At 35.2% G+C, this 24,634-nt stretch overlaps 1 protein-coding gene across 11 annotated transcripts in view; it reads right to left on the minus strand.

Moving 5' to 3' along the window:
- Tomosyn (syntaxin-binding protein tomosyn) overlaps nt 1-24,634 on the minus strand; it is a 144,334-nt gene that overhangs the window by 85,329 nt on the left and 34,371 nt on the right. For 10 of the 11 annotated variants that reach the window (XM_076810338.1, XM_076810342.1, XM_076810335.1 and 7 more), the window contains 3 exons: nt 13,260-13,357; nt 5,719-5,901; nt 5,141-5,275 (listed from right to left, as the gene is read on the minus strand). In XM_076810338.1, the coding sequence (XP_076666453.1) occupies nt 5,141-5,275; nt 5,719-5,901; nt 13,260-13,357 (416 nt within the window). Of the gene's footprint in view, nt 1-5,140; nt 5,278-5,718; nt 5,902-13,259; nt 13,358-24,634 lie in introns of those variants that run through there. The other variant, XM_076810343.1, reaches the window with a different exon arrangement.

Consider the following 24,634-nt stretch of genomic DNA (forward strand, 5'->3'; position numbering starts at 1 on the left):
GGCGTGTTCCAGATGGCAAGAAGCCGGGCGCCGTATTGCTAAAGAGTAGGGACACTGTCCCTTAAGGGGGACACCTGACTGGTCAAAAAAATCGATTTTTGTTGTTGTTGTATAATTTGAAACTATGAACCTTTAAATATATGTTCCTGGCAGATTATGCAGAAATTCACGTAAATGACAAAGTTACAGAGCTTTCAAGGAAATCAGCGTTGCCGGGAAATACCCTACCAGTGACAAGATATAATGGAGGGGGAACACCTACTGCAGTGGCAGTATATATGTGCGTCAGATGTCATGATGGAAACGAACCGATGACAGCGCCAAAACAATAATGAGAGCTTCTATGCTCTCGTTTGGAAATATTCACCCAAAACATTTTCAAGCCGTGCCATTATTGTTCAAACAGCACATTTTTTTTGCTATTTGTCTGTTTAATCACGGGATGAAGATTTATTTGAACGTCATAAACGGCTTGAGGATCAAAATTGGTCCCACAATGTATAATTATTGCATGGAGGAAGATGCGAACGTCTGTCGGAAGCAATTTTTTCAAATTTTTTGTTTACGAACAAAATAAATGAACTTATAACTTTAAACGCGTTTTTCTCGAAACGATGTTTTCCAAATTGGTTGAACAATTTTCTCCGCCAATTTTGAATGAATCAATCTCCGGTTTCGCGTATTTATTCTACACAGAAATGCCTTCAGTTAAGCGTACGGAAATTAAAAAAAAAATATATTTTTACTATTTTTTTCACCCCAAAATATATTGATTTTTTCCTTAAACTGACTCGAAATTTTAGAACTTCCCCTTTTAAGCTCCGCCATTTCTACAAAAATTATTGCAAATAAGTTTCCTTATGCTTAACCATAACTATATAAATATAGATTTAAAAAAATGCTTTCCTTTTTTTCTCAGATGAACGGGACGACGTGAATAAAGTGGGAAACCATGAGATCGTGTACGACGCGACCTCTACGGCGACCTCTATAACTTGATTAAAACTGTATATTTTGTCACACAAAAATTCTAAAATACTATCCAATACATGCAGATTTAACCGCCATATCAATGACTTCCCTACGAAGTATAGGGGACAAAAAAGTTACCACTTTTTCGATTTGTTCTATTTTTGTTATTTTTTAGCATATATTTGGGACTGCGGTATGTTTAATATGCGTATTCTGATGGAGAATTTAAAGTTGTATAAAACCCAGTTAAAGTTGAATTTATTTAACTGACAAACAAAAGTGTTATATGACATTGAATGGGGTAACACATTTTTGGGGCCGACAAAGAAGTTACCACGTTTAGTAACTCTTTAGGTTGTCCTAAAAGCAAAATATTCCCCCACAAAATATTAGATTTTTTTTATTAATGTTCAAAAGTGGTAAATTTTTGTTAGCTTTAAAAGTGTGTTGTCTTGTTTAATGTGATGTAGGGTTTTTGTTTGTTAGTTAAATGAATTCAACTGTAACTGGGTTTTATACAGCTTTAACGCCATACAGTAAGTTATTGTATCTAACTGTTTAGTGGGGCAGTCTCATTGGTAGGCTCATTGACTGTTAAATGGGATGTTGAAGAAATTATCCATTATAAGTTGTTGCCTCACAGTCAACCAAGGGAAAACGTGAACGACTACTTCTATTATAAAAGATATGAGTTTGAAATTGGGACTAGAAGATAAACGATGAACGTTCGTCACAAGCGGAGAATTTTGTTTAATCACGGCGATATGGGTACGCAACGAAGCAAACGATTTCATAAATTGCTACTTCCACCATGAAATTACAAATCATTTAGCCAAATTCAGAGAATATTAGTTGGTCAGTGTATGTACATCTAGGTCTTTCTCAAAGTGTTGACAATTATTTGAATAGAGAAAAGGTAGGGCAAAGGTACCAGTAGTTGACAACTTTTCAGAAAAACGTGAAAAATAAGGTTTTTAGAAGTGCAACTATCTCTTTTCAACAGCGCACCGCGGCTCCTAATACCCACAGTTCGTCACTTCTAAAAACCTTATTTTTCACATTTTTCTGAAAAGTTGTCAACTACTGATACATGGTCAACTACTGGTACCTTTACCCTACAGGAAACATATAAATTCTGCAGACAAAATCAAAAATAGAAAACGCGGTATCAGTAAACCAAAGAAAATATATGTATGATAATAATAATTCTTTATTTCAGCTTCACAGCCATCGAATTTTGGACTTGGTTTACATTTACCTGGCTCTACAAAAACTAACTTAACCCGCTCATTCTTCTCATATCTACGTTTCCTATATTCTCATTCTTCCTCCTCATATCTACATTTTAGGTTAGTTCGTTCCTTATGATTTTACGCTTCTTCTCTATACCTAGCTCTTAGCCAGCTTATCACCGTCTCAATTTGTCCTGCCTTCCACAATTTCTTGCTCTCCTAGTTCGCTAGCATGTCTCCTATAAGAATCCTTCAATAAATGTTTTATTATACCTATTTCTAGATTACATAGGTTGCACTTTCTTTTTTCCTCGTCTACCTAATATTGGATTCCCTCCTTAACCTTTAGAGGGCCACGATTTTTCCATTAAAATTGTAATTTTTATTTACTTAAAATTTATGCATATATACCACCAAAATGGCGGCAAAGTATCCAGATTCTTAGGTGGCGCCACTATAGTGGCCAGGCCCTCTAAAGGTTAACATTTAGATGTCTCCCTTTCCTTCCATTTCCAAATCCTCTTCCTTTCCCACTGTTCTTGTACAATATTTATATTTCATATTGTATTTGGCATTCTGAATTTTATTATAAGTATTGCACCTGGCATTGCAGTTTTGCCTCTGCCAGTCAGAACTTCAACTATATCTACATTCGGTTGTCTTAGGTTCTCTACTCCTATTTAGCTGGCTATAACCATTTCTCTGTAGATATTCTTCTCTTTCCCTGCTATTTTCTGTCCTCCCAATTTCCTTTTCCTTTTCTTTCAGGCACTCTTTAACTAACCACTACTTTCTCCATTTCTAATGCTAAGAAATCATATCTCTAGTGGGCGGGCAAACAAATATAAGTCAGAATTCTCAATTTTACAGGAAGATACTTGAAATATTTAGAGTCCTATGTAAAATCAGGTGTTAAATTTTGGGCATGAATGTCGATAATATATGTCTCGTCTCACTGGATTTTCAAAATATACTACGTATTCGAAAAAAATTACAACGTTTGAATTCACTTGCAAATTGAACAAAGGAAATTTTATTTGTAACTTCGATTCGCGAGAAAGATCAAAAAAGAAACTTTTTAGCTCGAGGTGAGGTATTATTTTCTTCATCAAATTCATCGACATAATACAACTTATACTGTTTTCCCGCCATTATACCTACTGTATTTTTCACATATACTATTACGATCTCCGATAAAAAAAGCGGGGAAAATGTGACATTGACTGCTACCATAAGCAAAGGACAGCAATGTAGAAAATGTTAGCGTACTTATCTTGTTTTTACCAAAATTTAACTTACACTCATTTGCCCACCCACCAGAAATATGTACACGTCTATAATCATTAATGAAAAATTGTTTCTTCGCAGTTCGAGTATATACCGATGAAAATTATTGAATGGGCAAATAGACTGCCCACAACTTCTTCAGCAGGTTAATTTAGATGCACCTGAAAGACGAGTTCGGAGCTTCCCTCTGTTTAAAGCCAAATTCTATTCTTCCTCCTTTGGTCACACTAATCCGGTCACTAGGGTATGTAAGTTAGCTAATACCTATGCTTGCGGACTGAACTTTTCTTGATTCCCACTTACTTCTTTCAAATTGCAAGCGCGACGAGCCATGGCCACCAGCATAGCGTCTGAATAGCGTCCCATTCAATTATTTTCTGACAACACTTTGTAAACCTTTGTATATAAAAGCAGTCATCCGTATAAATGTCAAAAAAAAAAAAATAAAATAAAATAAAATAAAATAAAATAAAATAAAATAAAATAAAATAAAATAAAATAAAATAAAATAAAATAAAATAAAATAAAATAAAATAAAATAAAATAAAATAAAATAAAATAAAATAAAATAAAATAAAATAAAATAAAATAGGAATAGGAATAGGAATAGGAATAGGAATAGGAATAGGAATAGGAATAGGAATAGGAATAGGAATAGGAATAGGAATAGGAATAGGAATAGGAATAGGAATAGGAATAGGAATAGGAATAGGAATAGGAATAGGAATAGGAATAGGAATAGGAATAGGAATAGGAATAGGAATAGGAATAGGAATAGGAATAGGAATAGGAATAGGAATAGGAATAGGAATAGGAATAGGAATAGGAATAGGAATAGGAATAGGAATAGGAATAGGAATAGGAATAGGAATAGGAATAGGAATAGGAATAGGAATAGGAATAGGAATAGGAATAGGAATAGGAATAGGAATAGGAATAGGAATAGGAATAGGAATAGGAATAGGAATAGGAATAGGAATAGGAATAGGAATAGGAATAGGAATAGGAATACGAATTAGAAATTAGGAATTAGGAATAGGAATAGGAATACGAATTAGGAATTAGGAATTAGGAATAGGAATAGGAATAGGAATAGGAATAGAATAGAATAAAAAAAATTAAAAAAAAAATACACCCCTCATAGAATGTACCAATCCCTATTGTAATTATTTATGTTGTACATTTCGCTGGTGTGGGTGGTTCGCCAATTATACTATAAGAGAAATATTCCCTGCCTGGTAATATTAACATGGAGAAAACGTCAACACAGGAGTAGGTGTTTTCAATATTATTTGCACAAAGCGAACGATAACGTCGTTCCAGATGTAACGTAATACGTAATTTATAACGAATGTGAACATTTGTTTTTGTCAAAACGATATATATTATTTCGTATTATAACTTATTTCTAAAATTCCAAAACTAAAAGAAACGTACTAAAGTGATCATTTTCATTGGAATATTCTCGGAACAATAGAAGCACTTGTCAAAGACATGGAAACAGTCTATATTTCTTTAGAAAGACATAATTCCATTTTGAAACTATGTCGGCCACTCTGTTTGTTCTACATATGCGCCTATGACTCTATTCAATCGTTATAAATCATATCTATAACATATCCAATCAATATAGGTACCCGCGTACTTACATGTCAATAGCCTTGTTCCAATTAATTACATATCCAGACAGGACAAACGTCTCGATATGGAGTACGTGTATGTTTCCTCGTTCCGTGCCAACATACAGCCATTTACTTTGCAGTGGTAGGTGGATGCACGTTATTCTGTTTAAAATAAGGTGACATTTCGATTATTCTGAATATTTCATTGTAATCTTTAGAACCGCACACGATACTCTCGCCTAATGAAGATCTTCAAAAGCGATTAAGGCATCAATAAGATAAAAATATATATATACAAATTTTACAAAGCAAACAAATTCTAAAACCTTCTAAATATCTGAAATGATTAATTATTCAACTGCTTCGAGACAGTATTTCATTAAATATGTATTTAATTACAAGCGTTTTGTCTTGCTTAAATTTTATTTTAGCTTTCTTATTTTACACAATTACTAGCTATACTTAATATTTCCAAAACTGAATAATTTTTTGTATATTTGAAAAACGAACGCACTTAATTTTCAGAGTGTTATATGAAGGGCCTATAGGAGGGCGGTATAACCGAAAACGATATTGGGAAGAGTGTAGTAACATTGAAAACTGACCTTTCCCTTTGAAACTTGAGACTCTGCACGACCTGTGGTATTTTCTGCCGGAAATTCCATAGGTGTAGAGTGTCATCCGCAGTAGCGGAAACCAAAGCTCCTTCATTTATAAGGAACTGTAACTGTATCACAGCTGTACATCCCTCATGTTTTACGTGTGCATCCACACCTGATCGGCCCAAACTATCGTTTCAACAGCTTAATTAAGGAAAACACATAGCACTCGTGCATACAAAAATTATGCACACATACATATACGTTCTGTAAGTCATATCTGACGATGAAATAAATTTTTACCCCTGTAAATGCGTACTTAATGCAGTTTCAATGTCGACTTTCTAAAAAAAAACACAGTCTTGTATGAGAAAATTGTATTCTCCTTTTTCTATCTATTTCCATGCGAAAAATTAACCCCGTTCTGATAGTCATAAGTTTAGAAAGAGCTTTTATAAAGAGAATGGTAGAATCAAAAGTTCCATTATTTTTTATAAGCAATAGTGGAGCAGAAATTTGTGTTTTTTGTTTGCTGTAAATATTGCACAGTAAAGGCGATCTTAATTGTGTTTAAACTGAAAATTGAAACATCTTTTGAACCATATGAAAGAGACTGTCGAGGCGAGAATAACAGCATGCAGAGGCAGAAATGAACAAAACAATCTGGAAAATTTTTGTAACATCGTATTTAGTAGTAGGTACTTGTAGTGATTAAAGGGGGTCACACACCTAGGTATGTCAAAAAGATAAATCTTTTTACATGTTTTTTTTACATGTTTGGTACGACAAGAATGTGAGATGAAATTTGCAGACATATCAAACGTAAAGGCGTTCACTTATGGGACGTTCCACGCGAAATCGGACACTTTTTGGAGTAACATTTCGGATGTGGCTGAAATTTGAATATGTTGTAGTCTTTAGGGATATATAAACGTATCTCGAAGGATTTTTGACAATTTTGAAAAATGTCGATTTTACAGCTGTTTGAAGGTAAGTGCTAACTATTTTTCAATAAATTATAACTATGGAAGTAGTAAACGGATGGAGATGAGGTTTACGGCGATTTGTAGAAAAGACATTGAAGTTTTAAGAAAAAATTATTTCAGTTTCAGAAACAATTTTTTTTAACCATATTTGTGCAATTATTTTAAACAAATGCAGTTTTTTAACAACGGGCGCGATTTTAAAAATCTAAAAAAAGAACAGAATATAGTTCTATCCATCCCCTTCGTGGTCTAATTGTCAAAAATATGGGCATTTTAAAATTGGCCTTGTAAAATTGTCGAAAATTGACGCTGCGTCGCCCAGCACCGGCTCGACTGCGCTATATATATATATATATATATATATATATATCGCGCATAATTCCGTCTACATCTACTACGTTATCAGTGAAAAAAATCTTCAAACCGATTTACCGATTTACCGGTTTGCAATCCCTAGTTAAGATACACCCTGTACATGTAATTTCAGTGAGACGACTGAAAGGGCATTTACAGGCGCCCCAACCGGAATTGGTGACCGACAATCAGTCAGTTTCCTCTCAACCGAATTTGCTGAGAGAATTTCCCTGACAATTACGGTCAACCGAAATTCTAGAGAGATAGATATACGGCCAACCTAAATTCCTGAGAAATAGAAATACGGCCAACCAGAACTCGTGAGAGTAAAGAATACGAAATTTATGAGCAAATTTGTTACGTTCACGATTAAGACCCGTAAGTATCATAATTATTTACTAATACTTATATAACATTCTTTTTTTCATTATAAATTAACATTTTAAGATTTTAAGCCGTACCCGGTTCGGTACTCACAAGGGAAGATCCCGAACCCGAAAATTCAAAAAATTCTGAAACTGTGAATATGTAGGGAATTTCCTCCTGATTACAACGCAATTATTTTTTTGCTGCCCAAAATCGCACTAAGGGGGTGAAGTTAACCCCTGAAGATTCGGCTATTTTTCAATTTTATTTTCTAACTCGCAATCTGTAAGAGATAGAAAAGAAATTTCAAGACAAAAGTTACTTCTTTTAATTAGATCTATCAAATGGTAAAAGTTGTATCAATTGTTTAAACAATTAGAAAAAAGTTAAAAACAAAAATATTAAGTATTTTCTAAAAATCGTTGTTTCACGTGAAATCTGAACTGGATGTTTAAATAATTATGAAACACAATGTTTACGGGGTTTATTACTATTTCATTTGTTAAAGATGCTTCAATTTTATTAATGTTCATGTCCATATAACCGTTGGCTATTAACAAATAATATAAAAGAAAATACTCAAAAATATTTGTTAACACCGAAGTTATGAGATTTTTGCCGCAAATCCTATGCTACATGCCCCACAGGGCGGCGCTCCTACAGATTACTGCCCTACCTCAAAACCGGCGCTGCACAAAACTGACAGATAATGTGAATGACTCGAACAGCCGTTTATCCTGCTGACAAGGGAAGATCCCGAACTCGAAGATTCAAAGAAATCTGAAACTTTGTGAATATGTAAGAGATTTCCTCCTGATCACAACGCAATTTTTGTTTGCAGCCCAAATTCACTCTAAGGGGTTGAAATTAACCCCTGAAAATTCGACTATTTTCCGATTTTATTTTGTAACTCGCAATCTGGAAGAGATAGGAAAAAAGTTTCAAGACAAAAGTTACTTCTTTTAATTAGATCTATCATTCAGTGAAAAAATTATTTTACAGTTCGTGAGTTATAACACAAAATCGGAAAATAGCCGGAATTTAAGGGGTCAATTTCACCTCCTTAGTGTGAATTTTGGCAGCAAACAAAAATTGCGTTGTAATCAGGCGGAAATCCCCTACATATTCACAAAGTCTCAGAATCTCTTGAATTTCCGGATTCCTGATCTTTGCTTGTGAGTGGAATTCAAAACCCGACTGCTTCTCTCTTAATTTCGGCCAGATTTTTGCTGATTTCGATCGAAATTACACTCAAAATATCTCTCAGAATTTCTCTTATCTCGCGATACGGCCAGGGACTCCTAACGAAAATGCAATTGGTCAGGCATTTTGGTTATCTCTCAGATTCTTGCACTATTACGGTCCGAATTTTTCTCATCTCTCATTGCGGTCAGAGGTTATTGAGAATTCTCAACCCCCTGGAATAAAGCGACATAGAAAAATCACACTAACCATAACACCTAAAAGTATAATAAAAAAAATATATTTGAGGTACAAATTGATATGGAAAATATAAAATAAACATGCATCAAATATTCTCGTTTCTTTCGCTAAAAAGCGTTCAGAGATTTTATTGAGCAATAAAGCGCGCCGTTCAGTTGAAAGTAGTTACTTTGTAGTAACTGGCTATCCCGATAAAACCAGGAAGCTTATCCAGCTGTGATGAGCATCCACACCCTGGCAAGTCTTTAGTCAGAATAGACCAATAGATGCATCCAACGTGAAAGAACACACGGTTGACGAACCATGAACCCACTGCGCAATGTAATGAATCCAATTAAATTCAACAATTTCTCTTGCATGTATCTGCTAATTTTCGCATAAAAAATAAAACCACCCTTATATTATTCAACTGCCAAGCTAAAAGAAAAGAGTGAGAAACAGCCCCTTTTTGGGTCCCACGATTTTGGAACTGAATTTTGTGCCAAATGATAGCTTATGATGAGACATCAATCACGACAAATTTTCAAGTTGAGGTGACAATTAGCTTCTGAGGTATGAGAGGTGAAAGAAGTGAAAATTCGTTAACGCGTCAGCCCATACGCTTCGATGTATAAACTTTTATGGCATTCCGATAATTTAAACAATTATTCCCAGAGGTTTTGCTGACTGCTAATAACGAATTTGAACTTTGATTTTCAAAATTCACGAAAAGAAAAAATAAAAATCAAGAAATGTAATTGTCTGTGTAGTGTTTTCTTTTTAAATATATCGTCCACAATGTTGAATTGGCCATTTGATTTTTTTTTCGTGAATTTTGAACATCTAAGGTCAAATTCGTTATTAGCAGTCAGCAAAACCCGTGGAAATAATTGTTTAAATTATCGGAATGACATAAAAGTCTATACATCGAAGCATATGGGCTGACGCGTTAATGAATTTTCGCTTCTTTCACCTCTCATATCTCAGAAACTAATTGTCACCTCAACTTGAAAATTTATCGGGATTGATGTCTCATCATAAGCTATCATTTGGCAAAAAATTCAGTTCCAAAATCGTGGGACCAAAAAAGGGCTAAAATATTCCCGATGTTATAGGCATTTGAGTAGCGGCAAATGCATGGGTAACACCCGGTCACTCGGCACTCACGTAAAACTTTAAACGCGTTTTTCTCGAAGCAGTGTTCTCAAAACGGTGGGACCTGTATGTCCAAAAGTTATTATCCGATTCGACTGAAACCTTTTTTATTCTGAAGAATATACTTCTGGCTAGGAGGGAAACCAGAAAAAATAAACAAAATTGAAAATTTATAATTTTCAAAGGCGTTGAAATGACGAAAAATATAGGGGGAAAGTGATTTCAAACTTCAAGTGTCGTTATTTTCTTTAAAAATGTAATTTTTGTAATTTGTTCTGGTTTCCCCCCTAGTCAGAAGTATATTCTTCAAAATAAAAAAGTTTCGGTCGAATCGGATAATAACTTTTGGGGATACAGGTCCCACCGATTTGGATGAATTTTTTAACGCCTTGACTTTAACGACTCCTCAGTGCCGTCTATAATTATTAATTATAAAACAAAAAATATATTTCTATAATTTAACACATCCTTAATACAATGCAAAAAGTCCCATTAAATTATATATAGTAGTTTTCCTATAATTAATTCCTAAAGATCGCCTACTTTTGTGGGCTCTAGACCGGAACATACCCTTAAGCCGTAAATGACACCTCGATGCCTTTATTTATATGGGCATTCGTTTTCCATGCATGAGTTGTAAAATAATCCATCACTGAGGAAAAAAGCCCAAGCGAACAAACGTATTCATAGCTCATTGTCAGTAAAATAAATATCGACACGTATATCCCCTTAAAACACTGAAAAGCTTGGTAATTTCGTTTCAACGCGAAATTGCTGTAACAGTATTGTGTTGTTTGCCCTACATTTATGTACGCTTTAATCAAATACTTTCCTCTGCAATAATAAAATAGCATATCACACAGCTGAACAATTTACATATATAATTTCATATGTGTATTTCTTTTGGGAAATTGAAAAGGCTTAAACACTAGGATGATTTGAATAACTCCAATGTTGCAGTTTAAGAGAGGGAGGAATAATGCGTTATTTATCACCCAAAGAGACAATCTATAATCCCGGAAAAGGTATCACTGTTATGACAGTAAATGCACAGAATTTATATAAGCTTTCTATTTAAAAAGTGTGCATATATTTTAGTTGTGTAGTAATAGAATGGAATAATACAAGTGTTCCCTTCCACAATAATTCAAATTAAAATCTTGGGTTTCATTGATAAGGGAGAAGCGATTAAAAAAATTTAGAAAATAAAGGAGAAACAATAGAAACGAATTGACACGTAAGCCATGAATGAATTGTAAAATCAACAGACGCGGTCGCGTGTGGAAACTAATTCCCCTTCCCCCTCCACCCATAGGCACACTGACAAGGGAAGATCCCGAATCCGAAAATTAAAAAAATTCTGAAACTTTGTGGATATGTAGAGAATTTTCTCCTGATAACAACGCATTTTTTTTGCTGCCCAAAATCACTCTAAGGGGGTGAAATTAACCCCTGAAGATTCGGCTGTTTTTCGATTTTATTTTCTAACAATGGCATCCAAAATTTATTCGATTGTCGAGGAGCATATTTCCGCGATACAACAAAAGTTGAAATGGTATGGAAAAAAATATGGATTATGCTGTTTCATAGCTATTTAAACATCCAGTTCAGATTTCACGTGAAACCATGAATTTTGGAAAACATTATTAATATTTTTGTTTATAACTTTTTTCTAATTGTTTAAACAATTGATAGAACTTTTACCATTCGATAGATCTAATTAAAAGAAGTAACTTTTGTCTTGAAATTTATTTTCTATATCTTACAAATTGCGAGTTAGAAAATAAAATCGAAAAACAGCCGAATCTTCAGGGGTTCATTTCACCCCGTTGGTGTGATTTTGGGCAGCAAAAAAAATTGCGTTGTAATCAGGAGGAAATCCCCTACATATTCACAAAGTTTCAGAATTTTTTGAATTTTCGGGTTTGGGATCTTCCCTTGTGAGCGACAATGTCTCCTGCACACGAATGCTAGCGAAATGGGTACGACCCCGCAACTATTTTGGCCTTATTATCTTATCTAAGACATAGTTCCGGTGTTTGAGCATGAACAAAAATTCACAAATTATGAAAAAAGTGATGAAATACCCCCCACCCCCACCCCCTAAAAATGACTCATGTATGAAAGAAGCTAATTCCCTTTAATTCTCGAAAAAATTAATAAAGGGTAGATGTCCCATTTACTGTCAGTGTTCCTATTACTGCCACTTTATTTATTTCACTTAAAAAAAAAACGTAACGTATAAAGAATGTACTATAATAATAAGAACAATCCCAATTTTATGATAAATTCTTTTTTACGTTATTCTTTATACGTTGCGTGTTTATTAAGTAAAATAAATGAAGTGGCAGTAATAGCGACACTGGCAGTAATTGGGACATTTACCCAAGTCCAGATGCAAAGATTGTGAAATTAGCAAACTTTGCTAATTCCAATTGTATACAAATCAATTCACTGCCCTCTTTAGTTAAAATGTCCTATCTAACATTTTGAAACAACCGAGAAAACTGAAGTGTTATCATTTACTTTGTACCGTCCTTATTTTCCTTCACTCAAATTAAATCACGTTATCATTATTTCGTAACAGCCTAATATAATTTTGTTGTAACAGGTGTAGCGGTAGGTGATGTATTATCACCGTACCAATTGACTAATTGTTTTAGATAGGATATTATAACCATTTGGAAATAAGTTAGGTTAAATACATTATACTGTTTATAAACTTTTACGAAGCACGTAGAGTTTTCTAACTTTACGTAAAAGGTAAAAGACGCGTGGAACTTCAAATATTTCAACATATCTCGAAAAATGAAAAAATGCTAGATAGGACAGTTTAACTGGGGAGGGCAGTTCAGTGCTCAGATTTTCAGCTTCGGTTTTAAGTAATTAGCGGGCCGTATAAAGATGACTTTACGATTGAAGATAAGAAAAACTTGGTAGAGATTAATTTAAACAAATCAAAGTCAGCAGTGGATTAAGAGAGATGCGGATTTTTTGTCTTATAAAACGGCCCACTAGTTACTTAAAACCGTAGCTGAAAATCTGAGAGCCGAATTGATTTCTATACAATTGGAATTAGCAAAGTTGATTTCACAATCATTGCATCTGAACTTTTTTAATTTTTTTTTCTCGAGAATTAAAGGGAATTAGCTTCTTTCATACATGAGTCATATTTATGGGGAGGGGGTGGTTCAGATACTTTTAGGTTCCGCCTAAGTTAATCATTTACCATGTGCAGGTATTCACGATGTTATTAAAGGATACATCCTGAGGGATCCTGATTTAGTGCCAATAGCAAGTAGCCTCTGAACTGGATCGAATGCCACTGCCGTCGGCTGATGTGGAAAGCCATGCCTGAATGTCTGTAACACATAAAGGTACTCGTTTCATTTCATCTTTCTCGCTTAGTCAGTTGAAAGTCTATTGAATCTCACAAGGGCCACAGCAGTAACAGTATGAAGTAAAGATAGCATTGTTCCTCCGGCTTTCAATGTGGTTATATTTAGCTTATTCTATATAATAAATTCAATACTGGATAATTCCATTGTTCTGTTGTATTCTCTATTGAACATGAGATTGTAACCGAAATTAGCTTATTATTATTAATACGATAATTATCAACTATTATTATAAATTCTTTGCTATAATTACACTTGTTAACATTTTGCCAGTCACATCTAAATTTTCTCCAACTACTTGTTAATAAAAAGTGTTAATATAACGCAATCGTGCGATTACGTGGCTACTCTGACCACTGTATTTTGTAATGTCGTTCATAAACAACAATGCGTCTTTAGACTGCTTGTTGTTTCTCGTATTTATATTTGTGTAATTAAATATTGAACGTATAACGATAGATGTAGGGTAGGGTGGGGATAAAAGTCCCCAATACAAAATCTCTGTCCCTAAACAATGTACAGTGGTCCCCGGATTATCGAGGAAGATTCGGGACCTGGGAATGCTCCATAAACCGGGGCGGGGGAAGTAGTTTGCGCCTAATAAACTGGCCCTTGTCAGGACCCTCGCTCGAACCGTCTGACAAGGAGACTAAACGACGTACACCGAGAGTGAGTGAATAAGCATTGTTCCCTTAACAAAAAATAAAAATATAAGTCAGAGACTGACTTTCAACTAAAAACTATCAAAAATCTTCTCTCAACTAAAACAAAAACACTATTTAGGAAAGCATTATTTCCTTAACAAAAAATAAAAATATAAGTCAGAGACTGACTTTCAACTAAAAACTAACAAAAATCTTCTCTCAACTAAAACAAAAACACTATTTAGGAAAGCATTATTTCCTTAACAAAAAATAAAAATATAAGTCAGAGACTGACTTTCAACTAAAAACTAACAAAAATCTTTTCTCAACTAAAACAGAAACACTATTTAGGAAAGCATTATTTCCTTAACAAAAAATAAAAATATAAGTCAGAGACTGACTTTCAACTAAAAACTAACAAAAAACTTCTCTCAACTAAAACAGAAACACTATTTAGGAAAACATTGTTTCCTTAACAAAAAATAAAAATATAAGTCAGAGATATTCATATTGTATGCCGAAAAGAATTGGTTTAATAAATATTTGTTGATGTAAGAAGGGTCTTTTTTACTTATTTAGTTTTATTTTACACGAAAAGTTGGTTAGAAGATAGGGACTTTTTACCCCAAGCAATGGACTTTTCGCCCCGCGCATGGGGCAACAAACAAGTCAATTTTGAATTGACGAACATTTTGTGGTATAACTCAACAAAAAATAACAGTATCACCAAACGAACTTCGTGAATGTAAAGTCTAATAGTTATAGTTTTTATAAAATAACACCAGATATCTCTAGATTGTTAGTACTAAATTTTACATAAATTTATACGAAACACGAGACTATTAGCCCCACCCTACCCTACATTAAACCGGAATTATCGCTATTATTGTAGACAATATCTAATTTTATATAAACATTAGTAAAAAGAATCTGATATTTCTAAACATACTCTGTTTTTTGCAACAGTTAAATACTATCTCTCCTTCGCTTTTTAATTTTTTAAAATATTTTTAAGTCAACCTGTGATACTACATCATTTTATATTACTATAAGTTGTACAATTGCCTACATGGAATTTTTCCGGGTTTGAAAATAAAGCCGAATTGATTTTACATTACTTCAACTGATATGGGATCTGACATCGAGGAAATAACAAAAGTCTTTAAGTCGTAAAGAAGAGCGATGCAACTGCAAGTTTAACGAGAACGGGGTTGCATGCAATGACGTCAATCACACGCAGGATTTTGTTTCTCGGTCTAACGTTTAATCTCTCGAAGAAAAATCTGACGAATTTTCTTGAGTTATACCCACGACATTACATGCAAATCGTTTCTTGCTTAAATTGCATCACCGTGGTGGCTGAATGCCTATAAAAAATGTCGTAACAATTCTGTAGAAGTTCGAAAGGTAATTTATTTATTTATAATAAAAATAATATTTTGTAACACAACTATCATACACGAAATTCAAAGAATATTGTCATTTTTTTTTCAAATTTAAAAACACGTCACCCTCGAGGAGAATTTTGCAAAATAAAAATTTGTTTATAATTTGACGTTACATAAATAATTTTACAATTTCAAAAAAATATTATTCAAATAGGCAAAACCTTCTACATTAAAATAAAAAAAGAATGAACCTAATGCGATATACAGTTTCTGAGATAAAAATTCATAAGTACAGCTCGATTTCACGAAAATAGGGGAAAACTACGCCCTCTACCGTATTACTGTAACCCGCTCTGAGAGCGGGTTAACCGGGCAACTCTGTGCCTGGATGCCCCGCCCGGGTTACCCGGTTATGCGGGTTAGCCTACGGTACTGAGAACCGAACCGGCTTAGGGTTACGGTTACAATCTTCATTTAATTATATAATACTTTATTTCGCTTCGTCTTTCACGTGCCTTCGCTCTGTGACGTTTTGCGTTGAGCGTTTGCCGGCAACCCCGAGCGCGCGCCTATAAAATGTAAGAAGAAAATACAAAAGGAATATGATAAGTAGTAGAAAAACCCCAAGCCATATCGCGTCGATGATTTAATGGCTATCCAAAGAACTAGGTTAGGCTCAGGATTGAAATTTGATTCAAAATTTCAATTCACTTCACCTACCATCCAAATACAAATTTGGATGATGAAGGGTTACTACGAAGTAGGCGTAAAGATTTTCGACACGGTGCGTATACCGTAAGCAGAGTGAACATATCAGCCAAGTAATTAAACCACCTCTGCATCTACCTGCCCTCGACAGGCATTCGTGCCAAACTCTGGCATAAACAAAAAGTGTTTATATCTCGAAATGCGAGCGTGTACAGACCCATGTTTATATGACCTGTCTCCATCCTTAAAGCTGATCCAGCACGTAGAGGTTTACCGAGAAGTTATCTGCAGCGATACAAACCCGCAGGGGATTCGGAAGTCCAATCTCGCGTGGTAGGAGCGGCCGTATACGCGAAATTTTACGACAGAGTTGGGCGTTGTCCAAATAAACAATGATTTAAACAGGTTTTAGATAAAAGATACTCTATCTGTTGTTCGTTATTCGAAGATCGATGTAACGCGGGAATTTATCTGTAACTTATATTCGTCAGAGCTTGGTGAAGAGTTATCTGTATCCGAGAGGATCTTCATTAACAGTCGAAGGCAGCGTCATCATTTATCCGACAACCGTATCCGTCCGAACGTGATCGCTTGGTTTATCTGTCAGGGTTTATTGGAAGGACATCGGTCGTGACTTTGCAGGTTATTCGAAACCTAGATGTCGCGCGCAATTTATCCGTTATCCTTATAGCTTTATTCGTTATTTGAAGCTCGACGTAGCAAGATGCTTTTATTCATGACGCATTACTCGGAGGAATTAAAATCGCATGTTCCCTTTATTCATTGGCTTCGAATACCTATACCATCTTGATGCGATGTTGCCAGTTTGCAATATGTATAAATCTTAGAGCAGTCCAAATTTTGCACAATTTTATTGATTATTGCGTGTCGTAGGATGGGCACCGCCTAGACATGCGCCAAGTGTAGAGATTTGCCCGAATGTCAGTAATAGCGTCAATTTTCAATATTCCTCGACGTACGACACGTGAAAATGTTAGTTAAGTGTTCTGCGACACGTAGAAGTACTAATAAACAATGTCATCTTGCAATTTGTCGCTTGTATGAACTGTCAAGGAATACCATGTTGCGGCGCCATATAGTGTCCTGATCCCCAAAACAGACTTTCGAAGAGAAATCCCCATGAGTCGTTGACAAACCGAGCCAAAGCGTTGCGTAGCGAAAATCCGCCCTCTGTGTCAAACACTCACTCTAAACAAGTCACGCGTATACAAGCACGCACACCTCTGTTAGCATTTCAACACATTTCAGAGTAGTTCCTCAGTTGGACGCTGTTCATGAGCAGAGGCCACTGCATTCAGTCCTCAAATTATCGGTAATACAGTTTGGGTGGTGGCACAAACATCCATAAGGTGGTAGGTCTATTCCAGGCCTGCCCTTTACGGTGCAAATACCTCCTGAGGTTCTGGGACCCGGGCAACAGCCGAGCGCGGGACTGTTACGTTGCTAACCGCAGCATGGGCTGCGGGAGGACTGCATGAGTATGCGGCCGTCCATGCAGGCTCGTACATTTTTTGCTATTCGGACCAAGTGCATTTTTTCAAAACGACCAATCATGTCATTTAGCAAACTACTCCTTCTAGCTTATAAAAAAAACTCAAGTCGTTTGGATTAATTTTAAAAAAGTTATGCGATTTTAAAGAGTGTACGATTACGGCTGTGAGCCACTGTACATGCTCTAAGACGGGCCTGTCCTTTACGGTGCAAATGCCTCCTGAAGTTCTGGGACCCGGGCAACAGCCTAGCGCGGGACTGTTCCAATGTTACCCGTTGCGAGAGCTGCGAGAGAACTGCATGAGTGTGCGTCCATGTACGAGCCTGCATGGACGGCCGCATACTCATGCAGTTCTCTAGCAGCTCTCGCAACGGGTAACATTGGATCAGTCCCGCGCTCGGCTGTTGCCTGGGTCCCAGAACTTCAGGAGGCATTTGCACCGTAAAGGGCAGGCCTGTCTTAGTGCATATACAGTGGCTCACAGCCATAATCGTACACTCTTTAAAATCGCATAACTTTTTTAAAATTAATCCAAACGACTTGAGCTTTTTCTTAGAAGCTAGGAGTAGTTTGCTAAGTGACGTGGTTTGTCGTTTTGAAAAAAATGCACTTGGTCCGAATAGCAAAAAAAAAAATAGAAAAGTTCGTTTTTTAAACTTTTTTTATGATAACATATTTGTAGATTTAAGTAAGTTATATACGTGCCGAAAATTTCATGAAAATCGGTTAACGTTGCTGTGAGTTATAAACGCTTAAAGATCGCAGAATAAGGTCGAGAATCGCTGATTTTGGGAATTTCCGCGTTTTTTTTTAATTTTCGTTACAGGCTCATAAAAAAAAATTAAAAAACGAACTTTTCTAATTTTTGTTTTGTTATTCGGACCAAGTGCATTTTTTTTTCAAAACGACAAATCACCTCATTTAACAAACTAATCCTAGTTTCTAAAAAAAAAACTCAAGCCATTTGGACCAATTTTAAAAATGTTATGCGATTTTAAGGAGTGTACGATTATGGCTGTGAGCCACTGTAAACATGGAGGAAGCATACAATGAGCGGATATGTAGACGGCGGTAAAAAGAGAAAGATATACATTGGGGACACCCTCTCTCTTTCTAACATCAAAAGAAAAATACTGCCGCCCCTGGCGCTAGAAAAAGAGAGGGTGTCTGTCATGTATATTTTTCTCTTTTTACCGCCGTCTACATTTTCGCCCATTGCATGCTTCCTCCATGTTTATATGCTCTAAGGCAGCGCTGTCCAAGGTCGCTCCCGCGGGAGCTTGGGGTTCCCCCACTCTCGTCCGCGTTGGCATGGCAGCCTTCGTAGCGTCGCGCGGTCTCCTTGACAACGGAAGGCACGCTGCGCGGAAGAAAGATTGGAAGGGGAAGCAGGCGCGCGAGGGGCCCCTACACTGAACATCGCTGCTCTAAGGTATAAATGGAAACACAGTGCGTCGCTCAATGGAAAACAATCTAAAAATCAATATTTTTTTTCGATGATCTGTAACATGTGCGTAATCCAGACTCTTGATTTGTATACGAACACTTGAAACAAAACAAAATAAAAGTCCTCAACATTCAGAAAAGACGTTAGTATTGACAGAATCTATTAAACTTACTTCCTTCAAGTGTTTAGGTCTGTCTTATACCTGAATGCCACCTACACATTATCAAAGTTAAGCATAAATAAGAATAACTTTCAATGGATCATTCAATTGAAGGTATTAGAAACTGAATGTTTCATATCTATGTTTCTATGTTTACTACTGTCTTCTGCACCCACCGAAATATTATTTTTGTATATCACCGTGGGAAATTCATAAAAAAAAAAAAAAAAATAGAACAGCTGACAAACTCTGCGAAAGAAGAGACGTTTTAAAGGAAAATATTCATTATATGGAGAAATATTTCTCGAATAATTTCTGATTCTGTTATATCAACTACGTCAGAAATACAGATTTCCCCGCGCACCTGTTATTTTATTTCAATAAGTTAACTAAAATATAAAATTACTCAAAAATGATTTATTTTTTCAAACTCTCGGAATACAGAAATTGTTATATCTTCAAAGATCTAATCCTGTTATATATTAATACATCAAGTATACTATAGGTACTTGATAACGAATCAGTTCATCTAACTGAAGCTACCATCATGTAGGAGCAAAAATACGTACTTCTATTTAAAAAAAAAAAAAAAAAAACGTAGGTGGTGTCGTGAATTCTGTGAAGTCATGGCATTAAAAAAAATCTTTGTGACTGTTCACTCTGCGTGACAAAATAGGTGTGAAACATTTTCCGTATCGCTACAATTAAAGAAGATTACTAGGTGACCTGGTTTAGGTGGGTCATCATGTGGAAAGGCTTTTTGGTGTATCAGCTATGAAGAACCGAAATAATCTCATACGTAGAGAGTATTCCCTGGTGGAATCTAGTTGAGATATGCATATATTTCCAACTTAAAACAACTTAGAGACAATAAAATAAAATCATATGAGCTATTTGGTTTTGTTTCCAAATTATAACAAGCTTTACATTTTCGTGTCCCCTATTTGAATTTGTTTCCAAGATCAATAGGAAATGGTTTGTAGGGCAGAGCTATTTAAATCTATTGTTGCAAAATTATTGATAACAAAGAAATATTACGTACTGTTTCTAATATTCATTGTTCAAGTAACAAATTTGTTATAATGTAAAATAAAAGGGTAAAGTCGGTTTAGATGGTCAAATGTGCCCCCAAACCGAATTCAACTCGCAATGAGTCATTCGAAGGGATAAAAAAATTCTGGCAAGTTTCAATTTTGCATGTCAACTCGGGGAGGGGGTGTAGTAATGGGCAGAAATTAAAAATCAGGTTTCTGCAAAATTTCTCCTGTATTAGTGGCATAAAAAATTGCAGGACATTTTTGTTACCGTGACACATATTAGGAAATTCTTTCAGATTGTAAATCAGATTGAATCCTAATTCAGATTGAAGGTCCAATTTGTGAAAAATAAAAAACACCAAAAATTCTATAAAAAATGCCGATTGTGTATTGCAGCATTTACCGAACTATAATTATATTTTTACTGTAAGTACCTACATGTCAGTATTACTATGCCCTGAATTTTTTCAGATTTTTCAATTTGGTGCGTCGTAGCTCAGAGAATTAAACAACAACTTTTTCATCGGTTTTGAGGTGTCAGAGTAACTTATACGTGAAATATTCGCACATGCTTTATGAAATATACATATGTATAAGTGTTTTTTTAAAACTTAATCTCTCAAAAGCTCCCATCTTCTACAACGTATTCATGTGAACAGAGTTTTTCAACTCTAGTTTTAATAAAAAATGATAAGGGGTCGTGCATGAAGAGCCTTAACCAGGAACTTCGAGTTGCTCCGTCAAATATCGAGCCAAATATAAAACTATTGTGTTCATAAGAACAAGCAGAGGTATCGCATTAATTATAGTCAAACGTTATAGTTACAAGTTAATACAGCTGATATTAGTTATAGTTACAAGTTAATATAGTTGATATTAATTATAGTTACAAGTTAATATAGTTAATATAGTTAATATAGTTGATATTAGTTATAGTTACAAGTTAATATAGTTGATATTAGTTATAGTTACAAGTTAATATAGTTGATATTAGTTATAGTTACAAGTTAATATAGTTGATATTAGTTACAGATACAAGTTATTATAATTGATATTAGTTATAGTTACAAGTTAATACAGTTAATATTAATTATAGTTACAATATAATATAGTTGATATTAGTTATAGTTACAACTTAATATAGTAGATATTAGTTATAGTTACAAGTTAATATAGTTGATATTAGTTATAGTTACAAGTTAATATAGTTGATATTAGTTATAGTTACAACTTAATATAGTAGATATTAGTTATAGTTACAAGTTAATATAGTTGATATTAGTTATAGTTACAAGTTAATATAGTTAATATAAGTTACAGGTACAAGTTAATATAGTTAATATAAGTTACAGGTACAAGTTAATACAGTTAATATTAGTTAGTAAAAAAAGTTTCAGTCGAATCGGATAATAACTTTTGGAGATACAGGTCCCACCGTTTTGAGAACACTGTTTCGAGAAAAACGCGTTTAAAGTTTTACGTGAATGCCATGTGGCCGGGTGTTACCCCTGCATTTGCCGCTACTCAAATGCCTATAACTTCGGGAACATTGCGAATTTCAACAAATCCTTTTAAACAAATATTCCTAAAAGGTTGAACATTCGAAAATGAAATAAAAAAAAATCGACTTTTAAACCGGAACCTCCCCTTAATTTGAGCCAGTGAGTAACTACAAAATTGTCCTTTGCGAGCTAACCACGTGTGGTAATATATAATCCTTTATTCAGAATTCGATAACTTTATTAGCTAAAGAGCTAAAGAGCTAATAAAATTATCGAATTCTGAGTAAACGAGAAACTCGCTAATCAAAGTTTAAACAGATTTCCTCAAATACATTATCCGTAGTCTGAGTTCATTTAACTTTTCCTCTGAACGAAAAGCTGCTGGCAATCATCACTCTGTGAACTCTAATTCCTTAATCCCTCGCAATTCCCGCGAGCTTGATCCTACAATGCCACCAAAGAGGATTTGACACATATAATCTGAAGTTTTCGCGTCTCCTGTCCTCAATAGCAAGTAAACGTGTCATAACACACGGTGTTTCCGACTGGCAACATGGAAATCTGGTGTAACGGTTCTCGGTAACTGGCGTGTAAACGACAGACGTGGGGCTTGAAGGAAATTCCGTATCACTTCCAAAGTTCAGTAGCGCAGATATTGCTTCACTCCCCCCTCCAGGAAGAGCTCGCAAAGGGCACAATGGAAGGGAGGCCATGGCACCTTCTGACAAGTGAACTTGCCAGAATTCGGTTGGCGAGGCTCTTCAGGAAGCAGCAGACTACCAAAGACCAGGGTCAATCAAGTCGCACATAGTCACAGAAGCAATCAGGCTTCTCACTTTAGTTGTCGGATCGAAGCAATCTGGCTCACAGTTAACTATTTAATCAGTGTTAACCAGACCGCCTGGAACAATCTAACTCCACATCAGTTAAGAGTTAGTTACTGTTAGAAGTAATTAGGCTGCAACTAGTTAATCAGTCAGTCTTGTACCAATTAGGACACACCGGAGCTGTTTAGATCCCAGTTAATAAGAGTAATCAGGGTAACAATCGATCGATCTGGCCAGCTGTGGAGCTGAGTGCATACTAGGGTGGCTCTTATTTTCGACTTTTGAATTTCCTTCGGAGCACACTTCAGGATAGTTCCAAATAATTAAAAAAAAAAATTCGTGTGAAGTTTGAGCTCGATCGGATAACGGGGAAGGGTACCCCTGAGCCCTTAAACATTTAAATCATTTTTTAACAGCTCGCGAAGTCGATTTTATATAATATCCTCCAAGTTATTGATTACATGAAATAATATGTCAAACAAAAGTTGTAGATCCGGACAAGGAGCATCTTTTATGTTGTATTACTTTTTCTCGTGGGACAAACGGTTTTCGAAAAAAATCCGAGAAACTAAAAAAAACGTTTTTCCTCAAATTTTGAAAGTTTAAATGCTTCTAGAACACTTTTTATTTCTGAAGGTGAACAAAAAAAATGGAATTTTTATTTTCGAGGACTATTTTTTAAACATTTAAGGGGGGCATATACCGAAATATGCGAAAAAGATTTAAAAAAAAAATCTTATTTTCAGTGTTTAATATGTCATGAATGTTTCCTGAAAATTTGGGACCGAAATTCGCAAAAATATCGAAGAAATAGAGTCTCATATTTCGATATTTTTGCGAAGATATGGAGTAATTAAAACGAATTCTAGGGATCGAAATATGAATCGCTGTAAAAGACGAAACACGCTTCTAAGTGATAGAAAAAGAAAGAAAGGTGTGCACAGGTTGGAAGTGATTCAATGGGAGGAATTAATAGGTAAGTTCTCAAAGTTGAAGATGATTATTATTGAAAGGAACAAAGTGCACTTTTCCATACTTGACGAATGGAATTGTTTAATGATTAATTATAATAATTAATGATTAATCCATAAACCCCTAACAAAAATTTGTGTAAGTGCCACTTATTTACATTTCAGATACATGGTATAAAAAATAAAAAATATAAAGGACATAATTTTATTTTAAAAAATGATCAAAATTATGTCCACAGAGCGCTTTCATTTAACACGGCACACAAAGCGGATATATTCTTCCGAATGGCCCCAGCGGCCGATCGCGATGAGGTTTGGAGGGAGGAGTGGGGAGGGGGTGTGGGCCCTAAATCTAAAATTTTAGCTTCGGGTATTTGTTAGTTTCCAAAATATTAATAAAAAATTATTGTTCTTTTTTTTTTAAATTTTTTTTTAACGTGCAGCCACCCCTACCCGGCGACCCTCCCGTCCCCCCAAACTGGGCACTTGTATTTAGCTGAAATTCAAGGTCAATTTTCTCGAAAACGAAGCGCGATATTAAAAAATTGTATTTTATATTTTCGTCTTATTTTGGCCTGTAGAATCACCCCCTCGTATATTGACTATCAGTAGAATAACACCCTACATAGTAGGATGGGTCGCATTCGCAAGTTGCTGGTTCAAATCTCCAAACTCACATCGGTTCGCCACCATGCTTTACGCGCCCGCAAGCGGGCGCGCACCCCCCGCACTAATCTAGCCCCAACCAATACTAATATCCGGGACAAGGAGCAAAGTAGAATGCGTTACCGTAAACTGGGGGAACATTGACATGTTTTTGGAACATTTTGCTACATAATATAAAAATGAACATTTTTACATTTGCTTTAACCCTTAACTGGTATACTGTTTTTGGCAAACGTGACTGGTATACTGGGGTCGTGGCAGACCCCAAATAAAAAAGGACACAGAAATTTGTAAAGTCGACACTAGATCATCCTCTATGAATATTTTGTTCTTAGGTAATGTATAAAATAATAGGAACGCAGAAAGTTAAACTATTAA

Source organism: Andrena cerasifolii, chromosome 4 (assembly GCF_050908995.1).
Source record: "Andrena cerasifolii isolate SP2316 chromosome 4, iyAndCera1_principal, whole genome shotgun sequence".
NCBI classification, from domain to species: domain Eukaryota; kingdom Metazoa; phylum Arthropoda; class Insecta; order Hymenoptera; family Andrenidae; genus Andrena; species Andrena cerasifolii.